This window comes from Biomphalaria glabrata, chromosome 3 (genome assembly GCF_947242115.1).
Source record: "Biomphalaria glabrata chromosome 3, xgBioGlab47.1, whole genome shotgun sequence".
Lineage (NCBI taxonomy): Eukaryota > Metazoa > Mollusca > Gastropoda > Planorbidae > Biomphalaria > Biomphalaria glabrata.
The window spans coordinates 42,657,960-42,683,608 of record NC_074713.1 but is presented as its reverse complement, the minus strand read 5'-3'; the positions used below and the strand labels follow the sequence as shown (position 1 = coordinate 42,683,608).

The 25,649-nt window shown below is 33.9% G+C and overlaps 1 protein-coding gene across 5 annotated transcripts in view; it reads right to left on the bottom strand.

Moving 5' to 3' along the window:
* Positions 1-876: 876 nt before the first annotated feature.
* LOC106063744 (phosphofurin acidic cluster sorting protein 2-like) overlaps positions 877-25,649 on the bottom strand; it is a 30,802-nt gene continuing 6,029 nt past the window's right edge. Inside the window, exons 2-22 of one of the 5 annotated variants that reach the window (XM_013222198.2) lie at positions 22,445-22,532; positions 21,385-21,474; positions 21,112-21,237; positions 20,828-20,981; positions 20,067-20,227; positions 19,833-19,892; positions 19,239-19,387; positions 18,925-18,988; positions 17,442-17,501; positions 10,903-11,106; positions 8,955-8,975; positions 7,461-7,672; positions 7,117-7,271; positions 5,890-6,000; positions 5,560-5,662; positions 5,343-5,385; positions 5,076-5,115; positions 4,082-4,229; positions 3,436-3,686; positions 2,167-2,274; positions 877-1,234 (exon numbers count right to left, since the gene is read on the bottom strand). In XM_013222198.2, the coding sequence (XP_013077652.1) occupies positions 1,122-1,234; positions 2,167-2,274; positions 3,436-3,686; positions 4,082-4,229; positions 5,076-5,115; positions 5,343-5,385; positions 5,560-5,662; positions 5,890-6,000; positions 7,117-7,271; positions 7,461-7,672; positions 8,955-8,975; positions 10,903-11,106; positions 17,442-17,501; positions 18,925-18,988; positions 19,239-19,387; positions 19,833-19,892; positions 20,067-20,227; positions 20,828-20,981; positions 21,112-21,237; positions 21,385-21,474; positions 22,445-22,532 (2,461 nt within the window). In that variant the 3' untranslated portion in view covers positions 877-1,121. Of the gene's footprint in view, positions 1,235-2,166; positions 2,275-3,435; positions 3,687-4,081; positions 4,230-5,075; positions 5,116-5,342; positions 5,386-5,559; positions 5,663-5,889; positions 6,001-7,116; positions 7,272-7,460; positions 7,673-8,954; positions 8,976-10,902; positions 11,107-12,589; positions 12,617-17,441; positions 17,502-18,924; positions 18,989-19,238; positions 19,388-19,832; positions 19,893-20,066; positions 20,228-20,827; positions 20,982-21,111; positions 21,238-21,384; positions 21,475-22,444; positions 22,533-25,649 lie in introns of all 5 variants that reach the window. The other 4 variants (XM_013222200.2, XM_013222201.2, XM_056022175.1 and 1 more) reach the window with 4 other exon arrangements.

The window sequence follows — 25,649 nt, the reverse complement described above, 5'->3', positions numbered from 1 at the left end:
AACAAAAACTTTACTTCTTTTAACTACTTTACAAAACAACGCCTTGATCCAACTTTCTAAAAAAATTTCAGGACATTTTTTGTAGTGTTAAAAAATCTCCATGTCCAGTATATATATAGTATATATACGTCTATGGTTTAAACATATTGACTGCAGACGTGACGACTTAGTTCCCTATCTAGCTCTATGTGTTAAAAGAAGTGTTGTAGATAGAACAGACTTTCATTATTAAGTTCTCAGTAAAACAATTCTCTGTGTCAAAAAGTAAACTGTTTAGTTTATTTACCGGTGACTAGATGTCATGCTAATTTTGTTTAGGTTACTATATAGAATTGAAATGAATAGTATTTTGTTCATATGGCCCATTAGTGAAACATTTCATAGTTTTATAGTCTCTCATTATGAAAGTCAATTTTGAAAGTAAAACTCATTTGAAATTTGAATGAATCAAATCAACATTGAATTAAAAAAACTGCATTAAAAATAATGCAAATAAAAAACAAATGTAACAAAAAATGATGAAAAACATAAGGCCATTGACTGGTACATTTTTGTTTTAAGTAAATGAAGCAATGACTGAGCACCCAGCAACTAGCAGTGATTTGAGTGCTCAGCAACTGTAGCAGTGACTGGAACACTTGTCAACTTTTTAATATTGTCACATATCATAAACATAAGGATAACTTCAACTGTAGTACAATATACACAAAGTCCCAGAACAGGAATACATTGTCCATAGTTTTAGCATGTACAAATGTTTCAAATACATGTTGGATGAACACAGTCATAGTTGGCAAGCCCAATTTAATAGATTTACTAATAATGGTTTATTTCATGATCAAAATTTAAAAAAATGCAACAAATTTTTTTTTGGGGGGGGGGACACAATACTTGCTTTAGGATATCTTTCCCCAATACAATGTGTACATCACAGACTAGATCAGTTCCAGGTGTAAGGTGTAGGTTAAACCCTCTGCCGAGGGGTCGTTGCTAACATCACTCTTTCTTAGCATGGATGAAAAGTTCAAACAATCCTTTGATCCAATGAACACATGTGGTCTTCTCTGGTTGCAGCTTGGAAACATTTTGTTTTTTTAAGTTCACAGTTTCTTTTGGGATGTTCACAAATCCAGAGTTGTGAAAACTGCCACAGGAAAATACTTGATGTGCGTCTGCCACTGAGAGGACAACTGGAAAAACTTGACTCCATTCCATTCCACACCATCAACAAGAACTGGAGAGAGAGCACACACATTTGAAGCTGTTTTATGTCATACAAGGTTCACTTCAGAAAAACATTTGTTTCCTTTAGTCAATAAAAGCATCAATAAGATTGACTGAATGATGCTTAGCTTAGAAATCTATATTCATTCCTTCATTGCAATCACCCCCACCAGTCAAATTTAATTCAGAAAAACCATAATGTTGTCTATGCCTCTTTTTATATTTACAAATATAATCAAAGTAACTATAGTAGAACTAGCCAATGATAAATTTAAGAACATATTTTTTTTTTATATAATTAGCAACTCAAATCCCACTCCTTCAAAAGCTATATATATATATATACTAATAAATAAGAAAAAAATATTAAAAAAAAAAAAGACAAAGCTTATACTAAGCCTAGTTGTATCAATTAGTTTGAATCAGTCATGCAATTAAATGTGTACTAGATCAAGATCAACAATACTAAAACAAGCTCTGGGATTAGATCCAGGTGATGGCTTTTTAAGTACATTTATAAAAAAAGGTGAATGATCTGATTTCAAACTCAAGGGCTAAAGACTCCTCAGCCTCCTCAAGTCAATACACTAACCACTGTGCCAGGGAAGTGCTTATGAAAATAAGATTTTATAGTTACTATTGTTAGTTTCAAACTTCTCTCTCTACAAAGTATAAAGGGAACTAATTCAACTTATACCACCTTATCAGTCAAGTACATGTCTTCCCATTGTTGGAAATACCAAACAAAATAATTAATTACCAATATTTAATTAATTAATTGGTTACTTTTTTGGCTGATTCTTGCTTTGTCAGGTAAAAGAAATAATTATGAAAAATTTCAGCTAGATCTGAGATCGGGTTTGGGAGAAATAATGTGAACAAAGACAGACACAGTGAGTTGATATAAGCTTTGTAAAAACAAGGTGGATAATTCAATATTACCTCTAAGCTTAACATTTTGACTCTTGGAAGTACAGACCATCCTGCTGACTCCCTCTATGGCTTGACTTTTAGACTCCAATTCTTTACCTTTCTTGCCAATACGCATGACTGGAGAACAGTGTGTGTCGACATTAGTATGTGAATGTGTTGAAAGATCATCAATGATCATCAATAATTTAAGGTTATTAAAACAATATTTTAATAGTTTATTTCAAAATAAAGTTATCCAATTTTTAATTTAAACTACTGCATAACATCAAGAATGAAATCCTCCACTGCATAACATCTAAAGCGAGAGTCAGACATTCTCAAAAACATGAAGCAACTTTAAATGGACATTTTTATCTCTTTTTGGACACTTTTTCAAAAGGTTCAAGTTAAAAGATAAACCCTTAGAATGATCCCATGTGTCCAATGCCTTTTTTGTAAATATCACCATCAAGCTACAAGTTTTTTGTAGACTCATATTAAGACCTAGATTTTTCATCTCTACATAACCATTGATACAGACTATTAGAATATTTTCAACTTTAATCATTAAAGAATAGTTAAAAATAATTAAGAACTGTTGATCACTCATTAATTAGGGTAGTAATATCTCATAGTAGGCAAACAGTAATAGTAGATTTCTCCGTCAAAAGTACTCAATCTCATCTAGAGTTGAAACAATATTAGTATGTGCATTAGTCTTGGATATACCACCAGTGCAAGACAGAAAAAATCTAGTTTAGGACAAAAGAATCAATTTAACTAGATATCTAGAATAACTTAGACTCTGGATTTAAACCTAATACTTCTTTATCATTATTCATTTTTGATAAATTCTAGAATTATAAAGCTTGTTCAGTTATATACTTAGGTTCTAAACAACTTAATGTGTGTCTACCTCAACTTGTACTGGTGTAGCTTGATGGTGATATTTACAAAAAAAGGCATTGTAATGTGTATCTTACATTCTTTAACTTGATATCAAATATATTTCTGATACTTATCTTAATTTCTTAAGCCATGTTGAAGGTAATTTTGTTTTTAAGTAAAATAGTTCACAATAAAAACTCAGTTGTGGATACGTTAAGAATGAACATAAGATGATAAGAGGATAAGACAGTAAGTTTGGAGAATATAAAATGTACAGAAATGATTCATTGATGGCTATTTGATGAACTGATCTATTTGAGATCAAAGATGCTTGTGGTAGTTTGTGTTGAACAGAAGATCAAAACCTTCCCAGTAACTACAGGGCTACTTGTGTGTCTGTTAGTAACTTACTCTTTTGTTTCTTCTCCTTGGTGACAACCATCAATGAAAAAGTGGCAGACTGTATCCCACCGCTGTGAGGGAGACGGTTGGCATACAGAGCTCTGAAGGCTGTTTTAAGGGAACACTTGTTCACATCTTTCTTATCCTTCTTATCTTTGTCTAGGGCATCGGATTTAGGAGGGGAGACGACCCAGTAATCAACCTGCAGGTCCATAAACTCTGCAGGGGAAGACAATGTGGTAATCGCTGTTCCAGAATTGCTGTCAATAGATAGGGAGGAAAATTGTTTACATTTTCATTATTTGAGTGGGGAAAAAAAGAAGGTCCCCCATAAACAGCAAAACGTTAACAAAATACTATTCTGAAGATATTTAGATTTCTGTGTTGTTGTTTTTTTTTTCATGTACTTTTCTTGTGCTTATGTTTTTCTTTACCAATTTAGAAATGACATTAGTACAATTGACAAACAGATGATGAAAAATACTAGCTGATTGTAAAGCATTTGATATTTATAATGGCAGTTTTGATAGCTACAAATACAGTCAAAGACTATATGTGTTTGTATAAATTAGTACTAAAAGCTAAAAATGGTGTTATTTAAAAAAAAAGTGTTGTTTATAAATTTTCAAGGCTCTAGGTGTGCTTCAATTCTCACCTGGCAGGTGGTGACATGACTGAAGTAGCGGCACCAATATTTGGAGAACTGGGAGGTGTGTGTCCATCTTTAGTTTTCTCCAAGACAGGAGTGGAAGCAGGAGGGGAGCTTGACAACCCGACAGGTGGAAGGCTGTCATCATATTCAACTGGAAGAAAGAATATACAGGCTATGTCAGCTGATGGAAAGATCTACTGGGAATGTTGACATTAGATCTCATGGTAGGATCTAATAGAAATGTTAACATTTGATTTCATGGAATGATATAATCGAACTGTTAACATTTTATCTCTTGGAATGATCTAATAAAAATGTTAACATTTGATTTCATCTACTCAAAATGTAAAGATTTGATCTACAAGGAATGTTGGCAATGTCAACATTTGATTTAACCCACTAGCTGCAAATAAAAGTCTTAGAATCTACTTTCTATAAAAAGAATTCTTTGAGGACATTAAGTAAATAATAATGAAACATTTTGCTATTTTATTTTTTAAAGCAAAAACTTAAAACCTGAAGTTTGAAGCTACTATTTTACTTTTATTTTTTTTTTTGTTATACATAAAGTGTATCCCTACTTTAGTGTAAAAGGCCAATCATTAAAAACAGAATATTGGCAAGGGCTTGGTATGTTCTATAGTTAAAAGTAATAAGTAATATTATAGTTTAAATTTATGTTCTATTTTTTAACCCTTTTACAACTATTTCTGACATGCTTAGCTCCCTTATCTTATGATTTTGGTGAATTTCAAAACTGAAAATAGGTGCAAACAGGCTAATGAAATGATCATTTTTAAAATGCTAAAAAATCAAACTGTTCAGTCTACACCAAAAAAAAAGGTGTAACTTGGATCAGAATTGGATACAGAAAAGCTAGGAAATATAATGATAAAATAAAGTTAAAAAAAAAACAGAAAAAAAAAACTTGATTAATAAACCAAATGAAAATGTTGCACCAAGAAAAATATGTATCAATTTTTTTGTTTAAATGTACCTGATGAATTGAAGGTGTCCAATGTTCCAATCCTCACCTCCTGGTTACAAATATTTACAGAATTAGAATTACAAACAAAAATACACATACATGTTTCAACTGTTCAATAAACTTCAGAGACAGTGACAAAAGAAGGTTGACATACAAAGCAATATTTAGACAAATTTTGGCTGCTCAAGTATTAATTTATTCATTTATATTCAATATTTCAATGTTAATATTAGCTTGAATAGTATTTCCTACAAGTAAAATGGAAACATTACTTACACTTAGGAATGGGATAAACATTTGTGAGGACACTTCATCAGAACTGTGAAGAGACAAGCAACAAAAGCTCAGTTACAAATGATATTTTACTTTATGCATCAAAGTTTTAGATCTAACATTTTCTAGCCTTAAATACACAAAAGTTTTGTGTTTATAGTCTGAGTGCATATCTTAGCTTTTTATAGTTTTGAGTGCATAAAGTAGAACTATTGACTACCTTCTTCCCTTGCACATGATCAGAGCTTCAGCAATTGGCATTTGGTGTGTGCCTGTTGCCCCATTCAAATATTTTGATATCCTGTTCATAATGTCTTGGCAGTCTAGACAACAAATATAAATAACATCATTACTTGAATAGGTTGAAACAGCTAAAAAGCATTAAATGTACACCCCAATACCTTGGAAGCAGATTGGTCTAGTTCATTAAATACACATTTAAATTTAGTTCTGTACAAAGCTTAAAAAGCTTAACTGGTTAATTAGACCAATGTCAAGTTTAATGCAATCACTAAAAGACAATTATTAATTGCATTTAAGCTAAACCAACCTAGTTTAGGAGACTCTGGTTTCTCAAAGGTATCTTTCCACTGCTGGTCCAGAAACAGGGAACCATAAGTGCTGTCTACACTGGCAATATATTTACCAACAGAACTGTGGCCTGTCAGATTGTTAATAACTAAAGACTTTAGTCTGAGAGCACATTAATATACATCATTCAATAGCATTGTAGACAATGCCAGTGAGATATATATGTTACATTTGAGTGAAACTAAAGTGAACATATATTGTGTTTCTATGGTTATTATGTCTTATTTTAATTCACAAATTGTAATTTCATCATGGATAATAAAGATTATAATTATTGAAATTTATTATCATAGAGATATAGCCATAGACTGTGGCCTGTGAAATATTGAAATAACATTAAAAGACACAACAATAATTATATCATATTCAATTTAAAGAGTGTGGTGTCAAGTGGACTCAGCTTAACTAAAAACGGAGGTTCTCAAGTTTGTGTGGCAGTCAGGCCAAAATGTATAATGCAAGATTGTTTAACATCTCCAAGTCTGAGCTTTATGGGCATCTGACATTTGTTGGGGATAGTTCAATAAGGGTTTTGATTGATGTGGGACAATGAAATAAAAGAGTCAAGAATAAGAGCTTTACTGTTTTGTCTTACAAGAAATGTTAGAACTTATTTAAATTCAGAATCAATCTTTCCATCACAACTAAGACTTCTCAAGTCTTGTTTTTGGGGACAAACTAATGACAGGTAGAGAGCCATTAATAACTATACACATTGATTACCTAATACCTGGGACACAAAATTTTTGATGATAAGACACTGCTGCAAGTTTTCAAATACAAAATTTATAAGATATATTAAAAAGCTGGAATAGTTAAACTTGGGAAAACATAGCAGATCTCATAATCAATGAAGAGGACAGCTGGTTAATACTCGTGAGATATGTCTTTGAATTCAAGTTCTGGTGGATCTTCTGGGTATTTACATTGAAATGTGGGTTTTAATTGAGTTCACAGAGTTTACCCAGCTCCAATGCCCTTAGATAAGAAAAGTAAAATCAGTTGGCTGTTGTGTTGGCCACGTAACAACCACATCAGCTATGGTCCAAAAGAAAATACCAAACTGTCCCGTGTATACCTGTGTCTTGAAGATGAAACTGTAAATTGTTATCAAGTAGTCAACAGACAAGAATGATAGCTTAAGTTATTATTTACACACGTACTAGCTATTTCACTAGTTACTCACCAAATGGAATAACAAGAAACCTGGCAAAGTTCTGCCAGTCAGGAGATTTATTGGAGAAGTGTTCAACGTATGGTCTCAGTACAGAGTTGATGTAAGCATCTGCTCCAACAATACCTACTTTGATTGGTGCAATAGTCCGAGCATTGCTGTTACAGCTGCCACCACACACAAAAAATGCAGTTGACGTTACACAACAGTTGAAACAATAATTTTGCCAAAAATGTATATTAAATTACTATGTCATGGACAATGATGTCAAGTTTAGTGTTTATTTTCCTTAAAATATTTGATATTTGAAATAAATCAATTACTAAAATTTAAAAACTATGCTTTAAATAGCTTACAATTTTTGAATCTTGGTCACTAAGTAACATATGGCTGCTTTCACGTCTGCTTCAGTGCATGTACAAATTAAACGAAGTTGCCTGTCCTGTAGTTTCTGCTGTAACATCTGACCCTGCCATTCAGATGTGTTGATCATGAAGATGGATTCTGGTAGGTGGTCATCAACACTATCAAACACTGAGCTCAGTTGATCCAGCAGAGCTTTGCGAGGCTGTTAATAACACAGAAATTAAAATGCATGAAAACATTTTTAAAACGTAGAATATAGACCAATAAAAAAAAAAGAATGACTGAGTATTTCCTGTTAGTTTTTTCTTGTTAGACTTTTAAGAGAAGAAATGTTCTAGAACTATTCAAGTCAAGAAAAGAACTATTCAAGTCAAGAAATGTTCAAACAAAAAATTGAACATTTGCAAATTATTTGAACAAAAATTTAGAACAAAAATAATGAAAGTTGCTAAATGTTCTTGCACTTACAAATTTCTCAATGTGCTAGCATACTAAAAGTGCATTAATGATTAAATATTATCTGTTGTTAATGTGTATTATTAAAGCCATCTACACAAACTATTACATGTGCTGTAGGTTCTTTGATTGAAATCTATTGCAGAAATAAATACAAAACTATAAGCTTTAACTAGCAATGTAACTATTGGTTACAAAAATGTTATTGAAGTCACAACATATATTTTTTATCCTGCATTAATTTGCATTATGTACTAGGTCAATGAAATTGTAATGTAATATTTAAAAAAAATAATTTAAACATTTTCAAATAGCGACATTTTCAAATGTGTCAGATAGTGCTCCTTTAACACACTGATTCCATCAAGCCTGGCATAATAAATATTTAACGTGAGCACATATATATTTTATCAATTAAAAAGCAGATGAGTAACAACTAAAACACAAGTAAAATATATTAGATATATAATCTGTATAAAATATATATTTTTCCATTAAGCCCAGTGACTTCCACAACAGCCAAGAGATACACTAATGGTTTAAATGTTAGATAATAAGACTATTCCCAAGTTATGTACATTCATAGCAAAGTGTTAGATACATGTCAGTGCCTTTCAAATACATTATAGACATTACTGTAGCATGTGAATATAAAGACAGATAAGTCAAGTTGTATACAGACACTCTTGTGAGGGATTTAATTCTATGACATAGAGTGATAGCATGGAATGTTAAGAGAAAACCCTTAAGAAGTTTAAATTCTATGATTTCTATATGGCTATAGTTTGAGATGTTGACATTTTGTAAAAGTTTTTTTCACTCTTTTACTACTTTATGGCTAACATTCACTTGAAATAAAAGTCTATCTAGATTAAGACTTTAATATAAACAAATGTATTATAACAAAAAGTCTACAATTTAACTGCAAGTCATGTTATCCAGCATTAATGAAATCGCAACAACTGCTGTTAATTAGAAAATAATGAGAAAAAAAAAAGAAACTCTAGCAAACTGATAACAATACATACCACTACTGACACTGGAGGGTACTTTAGAGGGTATATAAAATACAAATAAAAGAGTCAAATAAAAGGGCTCTTGTAAAACTGTTTTAATTTGTAAACAATTAATATATTACAGGTCTCCCATATAGAAACAGTAATTGATAAGTAAATATTCAACATTTCACCAATATAAATTATTATGTACAAAGCAAACACACAACAGAAGCTAAGTAGATGTAGGAGCAAGCATGTTGTAGTTCTAGAAGTGTAAGCAAGATGTGACAGTGTTCACAGGTGTAAGCAAGATGTGACAGTGTTCACAGGTGTAAGCAAGGTGTGACAGTGTTCACAGGTGTAAGCAAGATGTAAGTGTTCACAGGTGTAAGCAAAATGTGACAGTGTTCACAGGTGTAAGCAAGGTGTGACAGTGTTCACAGGTGTAAGCAAGGTGTGACAGTGTTCACATGTGTAAGCAAGATGTAAGTGTTCACAGGTGTAAGCTTGAAACATATTCAGTTCAATTGAATATAATACTAGGTGGTGTAATGCAGAGAAAATGCAGAGACAAAGACATCAATAAATAGTTGTGGTAACAGCGATAGACAACTGTGTGGATCAGTAGGCAATAATATACAGACATCATTAGGTAAGAAAATACAGACATCAGTATCAGTAGGCAAGAATATCCAGACATCAGTATCAGTAGGCAAGAATATGCAGACATCAGTTGGCAATAATATACAGACATCAGTTGGCAACAGTAAACAGACATCCGCAGGCAAGAATATACTGATTTCAGTAGGCAAGAATATACCACCATCAGTAGGCAAGACTATACAGGCATTAGTTGGCAAGAGTAAACAGACATCAGCAGGCAAGAATATACTGATACCAACAGGCAAGAATATATCGACATCAGTACGCAAGACTGCAGACATCAGCTGACTAGAAATTACTGACATCAATAGGCTAGACTATACAGACTTATACTGACACCAGTATGCAAGAATATGAAGAATTTAGTAGGCAAGAATATACAGACATCAGTAGGGAAGAATATAAAGAATTCATTAGAAAATAGCTATTGTATGGAGACATCAGTTGGGAAAATGTGAATAATTCAGTAGTGTATATTTTAAGAGACATCTTGATGCAAATATAGTGACATCAGCAAGGGTGTACGGAAAAAAGCAAACTAAAGAGTGTGGTAAACAGAAAGATATTAGTCTGTAAATGTCAAGAGTATATTCATATATGTCTAAATATGGTGTGTAGTAGGCAAGTGTTGATTTGAGATTATTAGGCAAACTGAGGTTTCTTTGAACCTGATAGATGAGAATGACATGAGAATGAAAAAAAAACAAAAAACAAAAAAAAAAAAAATGGTCAGTTCTCATTTTGTTTGTTTCTTTAGCAATAGGTTAAAGTTTTATTTCTCTCTCCCTGGAATGTTGCCCTACTTGTCATTGTGAAATGGTCATTTCCAGTGGATCAACACTCCCATTGTTGATGCTTTACAACATTTTTGTTTTGTTTTCTACCTTAAAAGTATTGCACTATAATTAGGCAAAGTGAATAATTCCGTAAAAAAAAACTAATTCCGGAGAGAAAGAATGAATTCAAACACCATTTTATGCTGAAAAAAATTTACATTAAAAAAAAAAAAAAAAAAGGGAAAAAAATATTGATTGTTCTTTTTATCTTCCCACTGCTGGGACCAAAAAAAAAAAGGGATAATTATGTTAAAGTTGTAATTCTATCTATGAATCAAAATTGTAGCATAATGTTTGTTCAGATTTAAGCTTTAACCTTTGCTTTATACATATGTGTGTAATATAGGTGGAGATATAGTCACAAATTGCTTGAACAAAACAATTCACATAATAAAGAAGAAGCCGTGGAGGAGCAGAAGAAGATTACAGTGGTCATCAAAGAATGAGACAAGAGAGTAATTGCTAGCAAGTCCACTAACCAGTGACCCCACTTCCCCGACACTATTCCTACGATGTTGTTTAAACTCTTTCCTGCTTTTCTTCTCCCTATAAGATGTGCTCCGTATGCGGTCCTTAATGAGCTCCTTCTTTTTGGGGCGGGGAGAGTGCTGCCGCGGCGATGACTCGTTGGTGCTGGCATTCTGGGAGTCTGAAGCTTCGTACTCGAGGTCTGACTGCCGAAACTGAGCAAGTTGGACAAGAATATGACTAAATGTTTTCACACTCAATTAAGTTACTGTACAGTGTTAACTATGTAGTTCCTAGCTCCCATTGAATCACTGAGTAAACTTATTCTTTGTTGTAAGGAATAAGCACTGCATCAGCCTACAGCAAACATGGCAATATATGGCCAGTACATTTCTCCTGCTAATACTGACCAGCACATTACTTCAAAAGACAATATGGAAACAAATGACCAGTCAATGACCCTGACATATAAAACAACATGGTAGGAAATGAACAAAAAGTGTGTCTATAAATAATTATGTAAGAAATAGATTTCAAATCAGCCCCCAAAAAAATATGACAAGGAATGTTCAAAGAATATTTCTTAAAGTCAATTTTGTAATGAGCCAACCATGATTTGGTTTTCTCTAGAACGATAAATATGGCAAAAAATATGAGCAGTGAATTTCTTCAACATTGAAATGCACAGTTGTATCTGTACATGAGAATTATTTTTAATGATACTAAAAATACATATTAAAATTATTTTTTAAATCAACTCAACTCTACACTCATTTACCACATGTGGATAAAAAAAAGCTGCATCTTAGAAGGAATAACATCATATTGATCAATTTTAGATGTTGAATTAAGACTAGGTGTGTCTTGGTTAGAATCAGTAAAAATCTTTTGAAAATTTTAATTTCAAAGTAAATTTATTTTTGGAAAATACTTTTTATAAGAAATAGTTACTAAAATACCTCAATAATAATAATAATAAAAATATTTAATGATTTATTGTTAATACTAAATACAAATGTTTGACTAAATCTCATTAACAATTTTTTTTTCCATATCAAATTTAAGCAAACTTTGTACCAGTGTGCCTTTTGTTTGAATTAAATTTAAAAAAATGTACTTCATTAAAAAAAAAATAATTTTTATGAAATATTATAACACCTATGTATTACTAATTTATTTAATTACTTTAAAATAAATTGACTTTTTTTCTAAAATCCTTTTTCTCTAAGTAAATGAGTCATGCTGCTAAATGATATGGGGCAAAGGACTCTACACTTTCAAAATTTAGCACAAATAGATGTAAGTATTTCTAAACTCTGAATTTGAAGACATATTGTTATCCCACTTGAAAAGAAGAATACAGTGAAATGGCAACAAACCTTAGACTTATCATGGAAGTTACTTTTTTTTAGACACAAACAAATCTTTTATAAACTTTAATAACAAACAAAATATCAGAACCTTTTTTATGTTGGAAATCTTTAAAAAAAAACATGTTATCACTAAATGCTAGATGCTATTTCACTGCTTAGGAGAGGAAAAACATAACCCTGAAAGGTAAGAACTACAGAACCAAGTATATCCCAACTTTTTGAAAAACAAAAGGCTGTTTTAAACTAAAGTATAGAGTAGTAAATTTATAGTTTCTCAAAATCTAGTGTCAATCTAAAAAGTAACCAAAATAAAAATAGTACATACTTCATGGCATAACTGAGAAACAAGAATCTGGACAAGATCATATAGAGAGCACAAACATAATTAGTAATATAAAATATACAAAACTGAATCTTACAAAATAATGTGAATTTCAAGTAGAGAAAAATAATCCAAAAGAAAGAACACTGCACCCCATTTCATTTTAGGAATAAGAAGAGGCTCAAAGTTTGAATAATCTTCAAAGATCTGTGTGTGTGTGTGTTTAAATTTTTAAAATGTTAGCAATAAAATACAGAGCCCATGGTGGCAGAGCTAACAGAAAGAGTCCATGGTGGCAGAGCTAACAGAAAGAGTCCATGGTAGCAGAGCTAACAGAAAGAGTCCATGGTGGCAGAGCTAACAGAAAGAGTCCATGGTAGCAGAGCTAACAGAAAGAGTCCATGGTAGCAGAGCTAACAGAAAGAGTCCATGGTAGCAGAGCTAACAGAAAGAGCCCATGGTAGCAGAGCTAACAGAAAGAGTCCATGGTAGCAGAGCTAACAGAAAGAGTCCATGGTAGCAGAGCTAACAGAAAGAGTCCATGGTAGCAGAGCTAACAGAAAGAGTCCATGGTAGCAGAGCTAACAGAAAGAGTCCATGGTGGCAGAGCTAACAGAAAGAGTCCATGGTAGCAGAGCTAACAGAAAGAGTCCATGGTAGCAGAGCTAACAGAAAGAGTCCATGGTAGCAGAGCTAACAGAAAGAGCCCATGGTAGCAGAGCTAACAGAAAGAGCCCATGGTAGCAGAGCTAACAGAAAGCGCCCATGGTAGCATAGCTAACAGAAAGAGTCCATGGTGGCAGAGCTAACAGAAAGAGTCCATGGTAGCAGAGCTAACAGAAAGCGCCCATGGTGGCAGAGCTAACAGAAAGAGTCCATGGTAGCAGAGCTAACAAAAAGCGCCCATGGTAGCAGAGCTAACAGAAAGAGTCCATGGTAGCAGAGCTAACAGAAAGCGCCCATGGTAGCAGAGCTAACAGAAAGAGTCCATGGTAGCAGAGCTAACAGAAAGCGCCCATGGTAGCAGAGCTAACAGAAAGAGTCCATGGTAGCAGAGCTAACAGGAAGAGTCCATGGTGGCAGAGCTAACAGAAAGCGCCCATGGTAGCGGAGCTAACAGAAAGAGTCCATGGTAGCAGAGCTAACAGAAAGCGCCCATGGTAGCAGAGCTAACAGAAAGCGCCCATGGTGGCAGAGCTAACAGAAAGAGTCCATGGTAGCAGAGCTAACAGAAAGAGTCCATGGTGGCAGAGCTAACAGAAAGAGTCCATGGTAGCAGAGCTAACAGAAAGCGCCCATGGTAGTAGAGCTAACAGAAAGAGTCCATGGTAGCAGAGCTAACAGAAAGAGTCCATGGTGGCAGAGCTAACAGAAAGAGCCCATGGTGGCAGAGCTAACAGAAAGAGTCCATGGTAGCAGAGCTAACAGAAAGAGTCCATGGTAGCAGAGCTAACAGAAAGAGCCCATGGTAGCAGAGCTAACAGAAAGAGTCCATGGTAGCAGAGCTAACAGAAAGAGCCCATGGTGGCAGAGCTAACAGAAAGAGTCCATGGTAGCAGAGCTAACAGAAAGAGCCCATGGTGGCAGAGCTAACAGAAAGAGTCCATGGTAGCAGAGCTAACAGAAAGAGTCCATGGTAGCAGAGCTAACAGAAAGAGTCCATGGTAGCAGAGCTAACAGAAAGAGCCCATGGTGGCAGAGCTAACAGAAAGAGTCCATGGTAGCAGAGCTAACAGAAAGAGTCCATGGTAGCAGAGCTAACAGAAAGAGTCCATGGTAGCAGAGCTAACAGAAAGAGCCCATGGTGGCAGAGCTAACAGAAAGAGTCCATGGTAGCAGAGCTAACAGAAAGAGCCCATGGTAGCAGAGCTAACAGAAAGAGCCCATGGTAGCAGAGCTAACAGAAAGCGCCCATGGTAGCAGAGCTAACAGAAAGAGTCCATGGTGGCAGAGCTAACAGAAAGAGTCCATGGTGGCAGAGCTAACAGAAAGAGTCCATGGTAGCAGAGCTAACAGAAAGAGCCCATGGTAGCAGAGCTAACAGAAAGAGTCCATGGTAGCAGAGCTAACAGAAAGCGCCCATGGTGGCAGAGCTAACAGAAAGAGTCCATGGTAGCAGAGCTAACAGAAAGCGCCCATGGTAGCAGAGCTAACAGAAAGAGTCCATGGTAGCAGAGCTAACAGAAAGCGCCCATGGTAGCAGAGCTAACAGAAAGAGTCCATGGTAGCAGAGCTAACAGAAAGCGCCCATGGTAGCAGAGCTAACAGAAAGAGTCCATGGTAGCAGAGCTAACAGAAAAAGTCCATGGTAGCAGAGCTAACAGGAAGAGTCCATGGTGGCAGAGCTAACAGAAAGCGCCCATGGTAGCAGAGCTAACAGAAAGAGTCCATGGTAGCAGAGCTAACAGAAAGAGCCCATGGTAGCAGAGCTAACAGAAAGAGCCCATGGTGGCAGAGCTAACAGAAAGCGCCCATGGTAGCAGAGCTAACAGAAAGAGTCCATGGTAGCAGAGCTAACAGAAAGAGTCCATGGTAGCAGAGCTAACAGAAAGAGCCCATGGTGGCAGAGCTAACAGAAAGCGCCCATGGTAGCAGAGCTAACAGAAAGAGTCCATGGTAGCAGAGCTAACAGAAAGAGTCCATGGTAGCAGAGCTAACAGAAAGAGTCCATGGTAGCAGAGCTAACAGAAAGAGCCCATGGTGGCAGAGCTAACAGAAAGCGCCCATGGTGGCAGAGCTAACAGAAAGAGTCCATGGTAGCAGAGCTAACAGAAAGAGTCCATGGTGGCAGAGCTAACAGAAAGAGTCCATGGTAGCAGAGCTAACAGAAAGCGCCCATGGTAGCAGAGCTAACAGAAAGAGTCCATGGTAGCAGAGCTAACAGAAAGAGTCCATGGTGGCAGAGCTAACAGAAAGAGTCCATGGTAGCAGAGCTAACAGAAAGAGTCCATGGTAGCAGAGCTAACAGAAAGAGCCCATGGTAGCAGAGCTAACAGAAAGAGTCCATGGTAGCAGAGCTAACAGAAAGAGTCCATGGTAGCAGAGCTAACAGAAAGCGCCCATGGTGGCAGAGCTAACAGAAAGAGTCCATGGTAGCAGAGCTAACAAAAAGCGCCCATGGTAGCAGAGCTAACAGAAAGAGTCCATGGTTGCAGAGCTAACAGAAAGCGCCCATGGTAGCAGAGCTAACAGAAAGAGTCCATGGTAGCAGAGCTAACAGAAAGAGTCCATGGTAGCAGAGCTAACAGGAAGAGTCCATGGTGGCAGAGCTAACAGAAAGAGTCCATGGTAGCAGAGCTAACAGAAAGAGTCCATGGTGGCAGAGCTAACAGAAAGAGTCCATGGTAGCAGAGCTAACAGAAAGAGCCCATGGTAGCAGAGCTAACAGAAAGAGTCCATGGTAGCAGAGCTAACAGAAAGAGCCCATGGTGGCAGAGCTAACAGAAAGAGTCCATGGTAGCAGAGCTAACAGAAAGAGCCCATGGTGGCAGAGCTAACAGAAAGAGTCCATGGTAGCAGAGCTAACAGAAAGAGTCCATGGTAGCAGAGCTAACAGAAAGAGCCCATGGTAGCAGAGCTAACAGAAAGAGCCCATGGTGGCAGAGCTAACAGAAAGAGTCCATGGTAGCAGAGCTAACAGAAAGAGTCCATGGTAGCAGAGCTAACAGAAAGAGTCCATGGTGGCAGAGCTAACAGAAAGAGCCCATGGTAGCAGAGCTAACAGAAAGAGCCCATGGTGGCAGAGCTAACAGAACTGTTGAGAAAGAAAAATGCTAAAAGGCAAAGAGTTGAAACTGTTCAATTTATGGCATACATTTGTTTTACATTTTAAAATCTTTATTATTAAAAGACTGAATGTGCTAGACAAACAAAACAGAAAGTTCATAGATAAGAATAATACATTTGTAATAAGTAACACTAATTTCAACTCATTTGAAAAAAAAAACAGAAATAAAGGAGCCTGCATTAAATGATTTAAGTATTGAAGAAAACAGCTCAAACTTTGCCTGAATAAAGTTCTTTCATTACGATATTTAGCCATAAGTAATAGTATTTACTAAACCTGCTTAATAACAGATACAAAGCCAAATAAAGAAACTAATATTAGCGGTCTGAGTGTTACGACATGTTAATTTTCATGATCAATATTAAGGTAGTCTTGATGCAGAGCTAAAATAGTCCATGCTTAAGTGAGGTGTGCCCTCTAAAGAACCATGCTGTTTAAGTTACATGTGCACACCAACTAAATAAATATAAAAAAAAAATGTTAATGATTCTAAAGTGAAGACCTGACACAAGCTATGCACATTTGTACTCAGAAACAAAATGTTTTTTCTAAGCTAGTACAGTCACTAGTCTAATAGTGTGCTGACTAAATCAAATGTTCACACACAGAGAGTCAGAATCCTCATCAATTTCTTATTAGCTAAAGTCTCTAATAATAAATAATAATAAAAATGAAACATAGTTGCCAGCTTTTTTACTTGTACATGAAACCAAGCCAACTGCTTCTAAGAGAAATCTTCACAATTTATAAAAAAAATTAATTTTGGCTTCTAATGTGTAATCACAATCTTGAATGTATTAATTAAGTATATCCTGACAGATCGCAAACTAAATGATTAAAATCCTCCCCAAATTTTTTTTCTCTAAACAATTTGGAAAAAGGTTTCACCTGAGAATGTTTTCTCACTACTGCTACACGGGGAGAACAACTAAATGCAGTTGGCAGTACACCTAGACTTTGTATTCATTTCTCTATGTAACTATGGGAGCAGTAGAATCTCTAGTAATCTGAAAAATATGTTTTGTTTCTAAGACAATGATCAGGGTGCTAAGCAAAATTAAGACTTACTGTGTGAAGATCAGAGTCACTACGTTTCACTGGAGTTTCTTCTGGTATACGGAACACTTCCTAGGGATAGATATTCATTCATTGCATAAGACATTAACAGTATTATAGCCGCCAGTATTGTATGTAAAACTGATGTAATAAAAATCAATACAAAGTAACAATTGAATTAATCAACAAAAACAAAGCTAGATTTCTTTGTTTCTTATGAGCAAGTTCAATGATCTGCCAAATTAACATTTTCATTGACATCGGCCAAAAAAATTATTTCTGAAGACATAAAGATAAACAATTATTTTTTCAATACAAAAGTTCTTTCCCATTTTTCAACAAATCAAACAAATATCTATGAAGGATGCCTAATCTTAATAATAATAATAATCTTTATTACCAGTGAGGAAATTTGTTTTACAATTGTACATTACAAAAAAAACAATACATGATTAGGGGACACATTTGTACGTTAGCACACAAGATATATGTTCATACCCCAGTCTCTCTTTAACATAACATGTGAAATTTACATATATTGTTCAACAATTTAATTGTCAAAGGAACAAAAGAATTAGTGTGTCTATTTGTTTTTGTGATCGGTGTCTTATATATTCTTTGTGATGGTCAAATGTTTAAATGATGAAGAAGAGGGTGATTTTTTATGCTTAAAAATCTTAATAGCTTTCTTAGCAATGTTGTTCTCAAATAGGTGTTCAATTGCCTATGATCTTACTAGCAGCATTTACAATTTTATAAACTATTTTTATTTTTTATGTTCAGATTGCCATACCAGGTAGTAATGTTGAAACTTAAATACTGCAGATAAAAGCATAGTAAAACCGTAAAACATTGACAATGCTTTTCGCTAACATTAAAGGATTAGTTTTCTTAGTAGCCTTAATCTTTGTTGCCCTATTTTGGTGATGTAATCTGTGATATGATATTTGATATTTTTAGTTGTTGGCACATCTGCATAATTTAGGCCATGTCATGGCCATAATCCCTCAAGAGTTATTCCCCTTCCAGCTTCATATCTCAAATGCTAAATTTTATATGTGTTAAGTAATTAAAAACAAGGTCCATTCACAGTTCAGGTAGTAAAAATGTATTAATTTAATACAAATCTGTTGTAATCTGTTTTCAATCAAATTGAATTTATTGTCTAACACAGTTCCAAGGTACTTGAAGATCTGAACTATTTCTATGCTCTCCCCTGCTACTGAAACAATATCATTTTCTTTCTTTTTTTTTTCTTAAGTCGATAATCATTTCTTACATTTTTTTGACATTCAATATTAAAAAATTGTCATTAGAGAATTTTCAATAAACTTTATTTCTTTAAAATGCTTAAATAATGATTTATGTCTGCGCTGAGAGCAGGGCAATATATAATTATAAATTAGACTCTACTTACAATATTTGTAGTTACATAAAGTGCTACACAATATCAAAGGAGGACATAAAAACTGATGGATATAATGGTACACACTACCTGTGAGGAAGACTTAGGTTGTTCATTGGATTCAGGGGTAGAACCTCTGCCAGCAAAGAAAGGTCTGAAATAAGTTTTGTAATCGTCATTCAAAGATTTCATTGGCTTTCAAACAAGTCAAGTTTTTTTTAAATAAAACAGTCAAACGCAGTTCTATTCTTTAAATAAAAAAAAAGAAAAAAAAAAGAAAAAGAAAGATGCCAAAAATTAAAAACAACAACCTTAATAAGCTTGTCATAACGAAAAGAAAAAATGTATTTCAAACCAAGAAGAAATAAAATATTTACACAATGAAGAAAATATTTGCAACCTACTTCAACTTGGGCTTAGGGGTGGACATAACACTCATAGTATCCAGCTCTGGACCACTGTCCGAGTCTTCAAGCTCATCAAAAAGATCATCAAGCTCTTGGGTGTTTGGAATTTGGTCATGATCAGCCTCTGAGTCTAATGTTGTAAGAACCTAGTGGGAACAAATAGAAAACAAGCTTTTGTTAGGCTAAGAGTAAGGTTCAACTAACACACAAGAATAGGTCTTGAAAGGGCTATAACTGATATACAAATTATAAACACTACAAACATCAGTATTGCTTAGACTGACTAGTCTCATCTTATCTCATGGGGATAAACAGATGACCAGCCTGATGGGGATAAACAGATGACCAGTCTGACGGGGATAAACAGATGACCAGTCTCATGGGGATACACAGACGACCAGTCTCATGGGGATACACATATGACTAGTTGAGATTATTTTCATATTTTAAAGAAATCAAGGATAATGCTTCTTTTAAAAGTGGCAAACTGTGCCTTTGTGTGTGATTGCATTGTAATTGGACATTGTAAGTCTTCTAAGGGTGTTGGTGAGAAAATGAAAGACAATCAACACTAAACAATATAACACTTACATCCTCAGAGATTTTAAATCTTCTTAATAGTGCCCTGAATTTCTGCTTGATATTCCGTTGCTAAAAAAAAATATGAAAAGTCATGTTCAAGTAAAAATAAGGCAATCATTGGGCTTACTAGAAAAAACAAACTATTATTTACAAGAGAAACAAAAGGAACTTCTCTTTATTTCATTTTAAGTTGATAAATATAAAGTCTTATTGAAAAAAATGAAAGAGCAAGACTTTATTTACTGTAACTGCTGGCCGAGCCTTAGATCTACTATGTTTTCTCTGTCTAGCTCTTGGCTCTGTCATTGTTGGCTCGCTATCACTTAGATCCTCATTGGAAGAGTCGTCATTATATTCTGGGACATCATCATCATCACTGTCATTATCAATATCAGGAGAACGATCTGTGAATAAACATACTCAAGTACAATTGAAACTCACCTAAACTTATGATTATTAGATAACAGACATTTAACTCCCTTGCTGTTGCCTTGGAAATAATTGCAGACCATTTCATTTCCCTCAAAGGAATATCAGGTTCTGAAGAATTACTTCCTTCTGTGGCCAACCATTTAATCATTGTGACATTGCCTATACAATGACCAACCACATTTATCTTCACAAACAAAGATGTTAGTACCTAATCCTAACCCTAATCTTCTAATCTAAAGCTACTGTAAGCTAAAGCATTGGATGTCCAACAAGAGAAGTGTTTTCAATGAGAGGACAAAAGAAGGCCTGTTCAGTCTGTAAAGCATTCTCTTAGTTCAAGAGAAGCATTCTAGTTAACTAAGCCAGACCTCATTTCTGGGGATAGTACACTGAACTATAAAAGTTTCTTGTATTAGTAAGTACATTGAAACAACCTGAGATGAAATTGTACTTAAAATGGTTACAACAACAGGGAAAGTTAAGTAGCCTGACATGAAAATAGGTTCTATAAAACTTTTGAAGGAATTTAATGGAAAAAAAAAAAGAACATTTTTAAGTTAAATTACACTTACCAACATCAGAGGAAGCATTTTTTCTGTGTCCATTTATTTCATGGTCAACAGGTTGGCTGGTTAGACCTAATAAAACCAATTTAGCCACAGGGTTTGTCTGGTCTTTCACATCACTATATAAGTTGAGTTCTCTGTCCATGGAACACTGAAGTACCTAGGAGAAGAAAGACAATTGCCAGATGAGAGAACTTCACTAAACAGGAAGTTAAATATACAGTCTGAGTCTCAATTAACTAGACAACATGGAATAGTGACTGCAGATTAAGGCTGAGGACAAGACTTACTTGAGACATGTTCACCTGGCCTACAGCCAGTGTTTTAAACCCTAAAAATGTTCTGTTCTTGTACTTCTTCCTCCGCTGTAGCATAACATGTAGCTTGTTACCATCACGCTTCAGGAAGTGTGGGTACTAGCACAAAAAACAAACTATTGATAAACCAAATACTATTTTAAACTTCTACAGGATCTAAAATATTTAATGTCTGTTTTTTTTTAAATCACACATATTATACTTTTTTAACATTTAAATATTCATAAAATATTCCGCCAATCTAACCTGTAATGAAAATGATAGATCCAGGTCTGTATCTAACAATCCTCCAGGTGGCACTCTTATTTCATTGGATCTGAGAATTCTTTTAGAGTTCTAAAGAAACATATAAAAAATTATGGACTAGTACATTCTTTCTTTTTAATACTAGTGAGCATTACTGATCATCATCATCATCATCAAACTCCATTTGAGTGAGGGCTTGAGAGGCTTAAATCCTCTTCTTGCAAAAGCCCTGGACAGAAACCCTGTTGTCTTGCCTAGTGCATACATGTCACCATACAGGTCGAGAATTTTTGGTTTCCCAGACTTGTCAAAATGGAGAGCAAGTCTGGGGCAGTCAAACAGAATATGAGGCATGGTTTCCTCTTTTTCCCTGCAGCGGGGCACAGTGAATCGAAATTTAGCCATAGCCGTGAGAAATATGAGCCAACAGGACAGTGGCCTGTCCAGCAGTGTGCTATAATAGCTTTCTCAGGCCTGGACAGCCTCCACCATGGGGAAGTGCGGTCAGGGCGCCTCATGCGCTCCCAGACTCCACTGGCTTTTTGGGACTTGTCCCAGCACTCAAACCACTTTTCCATTTCGTTTTTTTTTAATTATAGCCATAAACATGATGAAAACTTACAGCCTGTTTATTACTGATAAACACAAACATTCAAAATAAGCACATTTTATTGGAGATTTTCACAATAAACCAAACAATGTCAAAAACACTCGATCTTCTATGTTGTCAACTAAATAAAAAAGAAAAAAAGCATTGATTTATCCTTTTAAAAAGTATCTCAATGTAAGACAGTTGATCTTCCTATCAAATCTTCTTTAAAACTGCTAGTAAGTTATCCATTTCTTTTTAAATAAGTCATAGAATGAAAGTTTAATGTTTATTCCATATTGAAATGATTTTGTGCTATCAAAGACCTTTCAGAAAACATCTAGTTTGTCAACACTTCATTGTGTACACCAAATACACTACAAATTTGCAGTTTTTCTGTCATGTATGAAAATCTCCAATAGCTGTTTTTTTTTTTCAATTAAAATAAGTTCAATGTATCCCACTATTTACCTGCATTTTGACAGCAATTAAAAGTGATGTTAGCTCTGTTTCCAATGGTTTAAGTACAATGAGACGTGTTAATGTGAGACTACATAATCTAAACAGAAAAGAAATTGATTTTCAATAAATACAAATGATGTAACAATACAGCCAAATTAAATTTCTCTTTTATTTTGTTATTCTCATAAGGTCAGACTATGCCTTTTGTCCTTCATAAACAAACAGATATCAGACTGAACACAGAGTTATAAGAACACAAAATAACCCTTCGAGAAAAAGGATGCAGCATGGTGAAAGTTGACAAGGTAACTTCAGGAACTGCGACATTGGAAGAATGGTTGTTGCCATTCTAATAGCGAATTTGTAGCCCAACAAAGAATAAACTGTAGCCATCACTGAGAACCAAGCAACCAATCTAAAAAGCATACATCACCAATACTCTGAATATAATAATAATAATAATCTTCTTTGTCCGTATGGAAATTTGTCTTACAATTTGTGCATTACACAAAACAAAAAACATTATAACTATAAGAAACCAAAGTGTACATTCACACCAGACTCACTCATAATTTACATGTGACAAAGTTTATATCAGATTGTTTCTATTTAACAATTTGATTGCCAGGGGTAAGAGAAAGGGTAAGAACACAAATATTTGTGGACTCAACACAACTCAAATCATCAGCCCTCACACCTAACAACAGACCATCAGCCACATTTCTCTATGACACATCTCACTAAGACCAGAATTTAATTTAGAAATTAAAAAAAAAAAAAAAAAAAGTTAACAATGTGAGTAAATGCTATCTTGAGGATCATTCCTAACCACACCATGATGTTACTGATTGTTAATTCATTTTTGTTACACATCTACTCATTCCTTAATCACTTTTACAATTGACCTTAAAAATGAATTGAGACAACAATCTATTAACATTAAGTCTTTTTCTTTTTTATATTATATTTATGTATTCATACAATATATATACATGTATATTTAATCTAAAAAGGGATATATAGTTAGAAGACTAAAAATAGGATATTACACCATGATTTAAAACAGCAAATAATGAAAACACATTTTCTATCTCATATGACATACACAACAAGATTTAAGCAAATGCGTGTCAATGCCATTGTTTAAAAAAAAATTGTTTTATGTGCAGCTCCACAAAATAATGTATACTTAATTTTAAAAGAAAATAATACATTTTGAGCAAGATAAAGACAATAGTATTAATTAAATTAAGAGCTAAAAAAATAAACATTTGTTAGCATAATGTTTAATTAACATTTTAGGCTTTGGTGAATATTTTCTAAAGCAAATATACTTCTATATTAGATCAGTCTTGTAAGAAGAATTCATTTTGTGTCTTGAATAGGCCACACTTTCTTTCTTAATAAATGGATTTTGCTATTTCAAATTTCTAAAAAAGAAAATTTTATCTTCACTGATCATGCAAAGCTGAAACTAAATACATGTTATATACGGGCTACGAGATGTGGACTTCACAATTGTGTTAACATAGATGCCACTGATGCCAAGGCACAGAGCACATATTTTATATAGTTTAATTATTCCAAAATTTGTAAGAAAAAAATGTATTCAAGTCTAGATGTTTGTTTGTAAAATGTGTTCCTTCAAACTTGAAAATAATAAATTTTCTAGTCCAAACTGCTGCAGAACAAAGGGGGATTGAAGCAGGCAGGATATGAACCCTGGACCACAGAGATGACCAAATGACAGTCAAGCGCGCATACTGTATAACCAAGGCAGCCATCCATAAATACATTGCCCTTATCTTTTAAATATAAATGTAGTAAAGAAATAAGAAAAGCACTCCTTTGTGATCTTGCAATCTATGGGGAAGATGATGTTAAGGTCATAGATATGTATATATATAATTATTTTGAATGTTGTAGGGAATCTTGTGAATAAGTTTTAAAAGAAATGCCAAACAAAAAAAAACTAACAATTGCAACTGAGTCTCTGCCTGTTCTGTAAGTAAACCATCTCTTGTTTTAATCATTGTCAATTTTTATTTATTAATATTTATATTCTGATTACTCTTTATAGTGAAGAAAATAGATTGAGTTATTCTATTGAAGTCAAACAGAAGGATCTTCTAACATTTAAATAATGCTGACTTGCCACATTAGTTGCTTAGCAATCCTCTAAACTTAATAATGAAAGTCACACAATATTTTTTTCTGTTTTCTCAATGGCTCTGTTTGTGCTTAAATCTGCTTGCCCATGAGAAAGCATTAGCAAGTGATCACATTACTTGTCACTGCTCTGCAAACTTTTGCACATTGTCCAAACACTGGACTGGCTAGGCATTGCGTCAATTGTCCAGCAGGGCCAGATGAGACTCAATTTAACTATCACATTTATTAGATATCTAGATGCTCTATTGCTATATTAATATATCTAGATGACGCATGATACATATTTTTAAATTCAATCATTGGTTTATTGTGATTTTTAGTTTTAACTTAAAGGCTATTATTTTTTGCCTGTCAAAAAAAAAAAAAATACTAAAAAATTAAAATCACTAAAAATATTTTTACATTTTTTCAATTGAAAGTGAAATACATAAAAAAAAAAATTCACCAAAAAAATCAGCTAAAACTTGAATATGTTAGTAATATAGTCACTTAAAATATAGAATGTATGGTCTTCAATCAACGGATGTATACTCTTACACCAATGAATGTATTGATCCTATATCAATGAATGTTTCATCTTATATCAATAAATTTAAATGTATATTATATTAATGAATGTTTGGTCCTAAATCTATCAAAATGACATAACAAAAGGAAAATCCTTATTAAAGTGACAAATAAATTTCAAAACGACTAAAAAATTAAAGCCTACATTGTAAACAGAAAAACATATATATATATATATATATATATAATTTATATATATATATATATATATATAAATGGTTTTATAAAAAAAATTTTTTTGTCACAGCCATGTTTCTAAAATAACCTAAATGACCAATCATGCATTGGTCCTGAGACAAAATTAAGATTATTTGCTGATCATTGATAACTTTTTATTTTAAAGACATTTACTTTGAAAATAATTTGATATGTTACTATTTTCTAGAGCTAAGTGATCTTTCTTATACCATTAGATTTGTGTTGATTTCGTCTATAGATTGGTGTATTTAGTTTGATAGATTTAAGTCACGTTAAT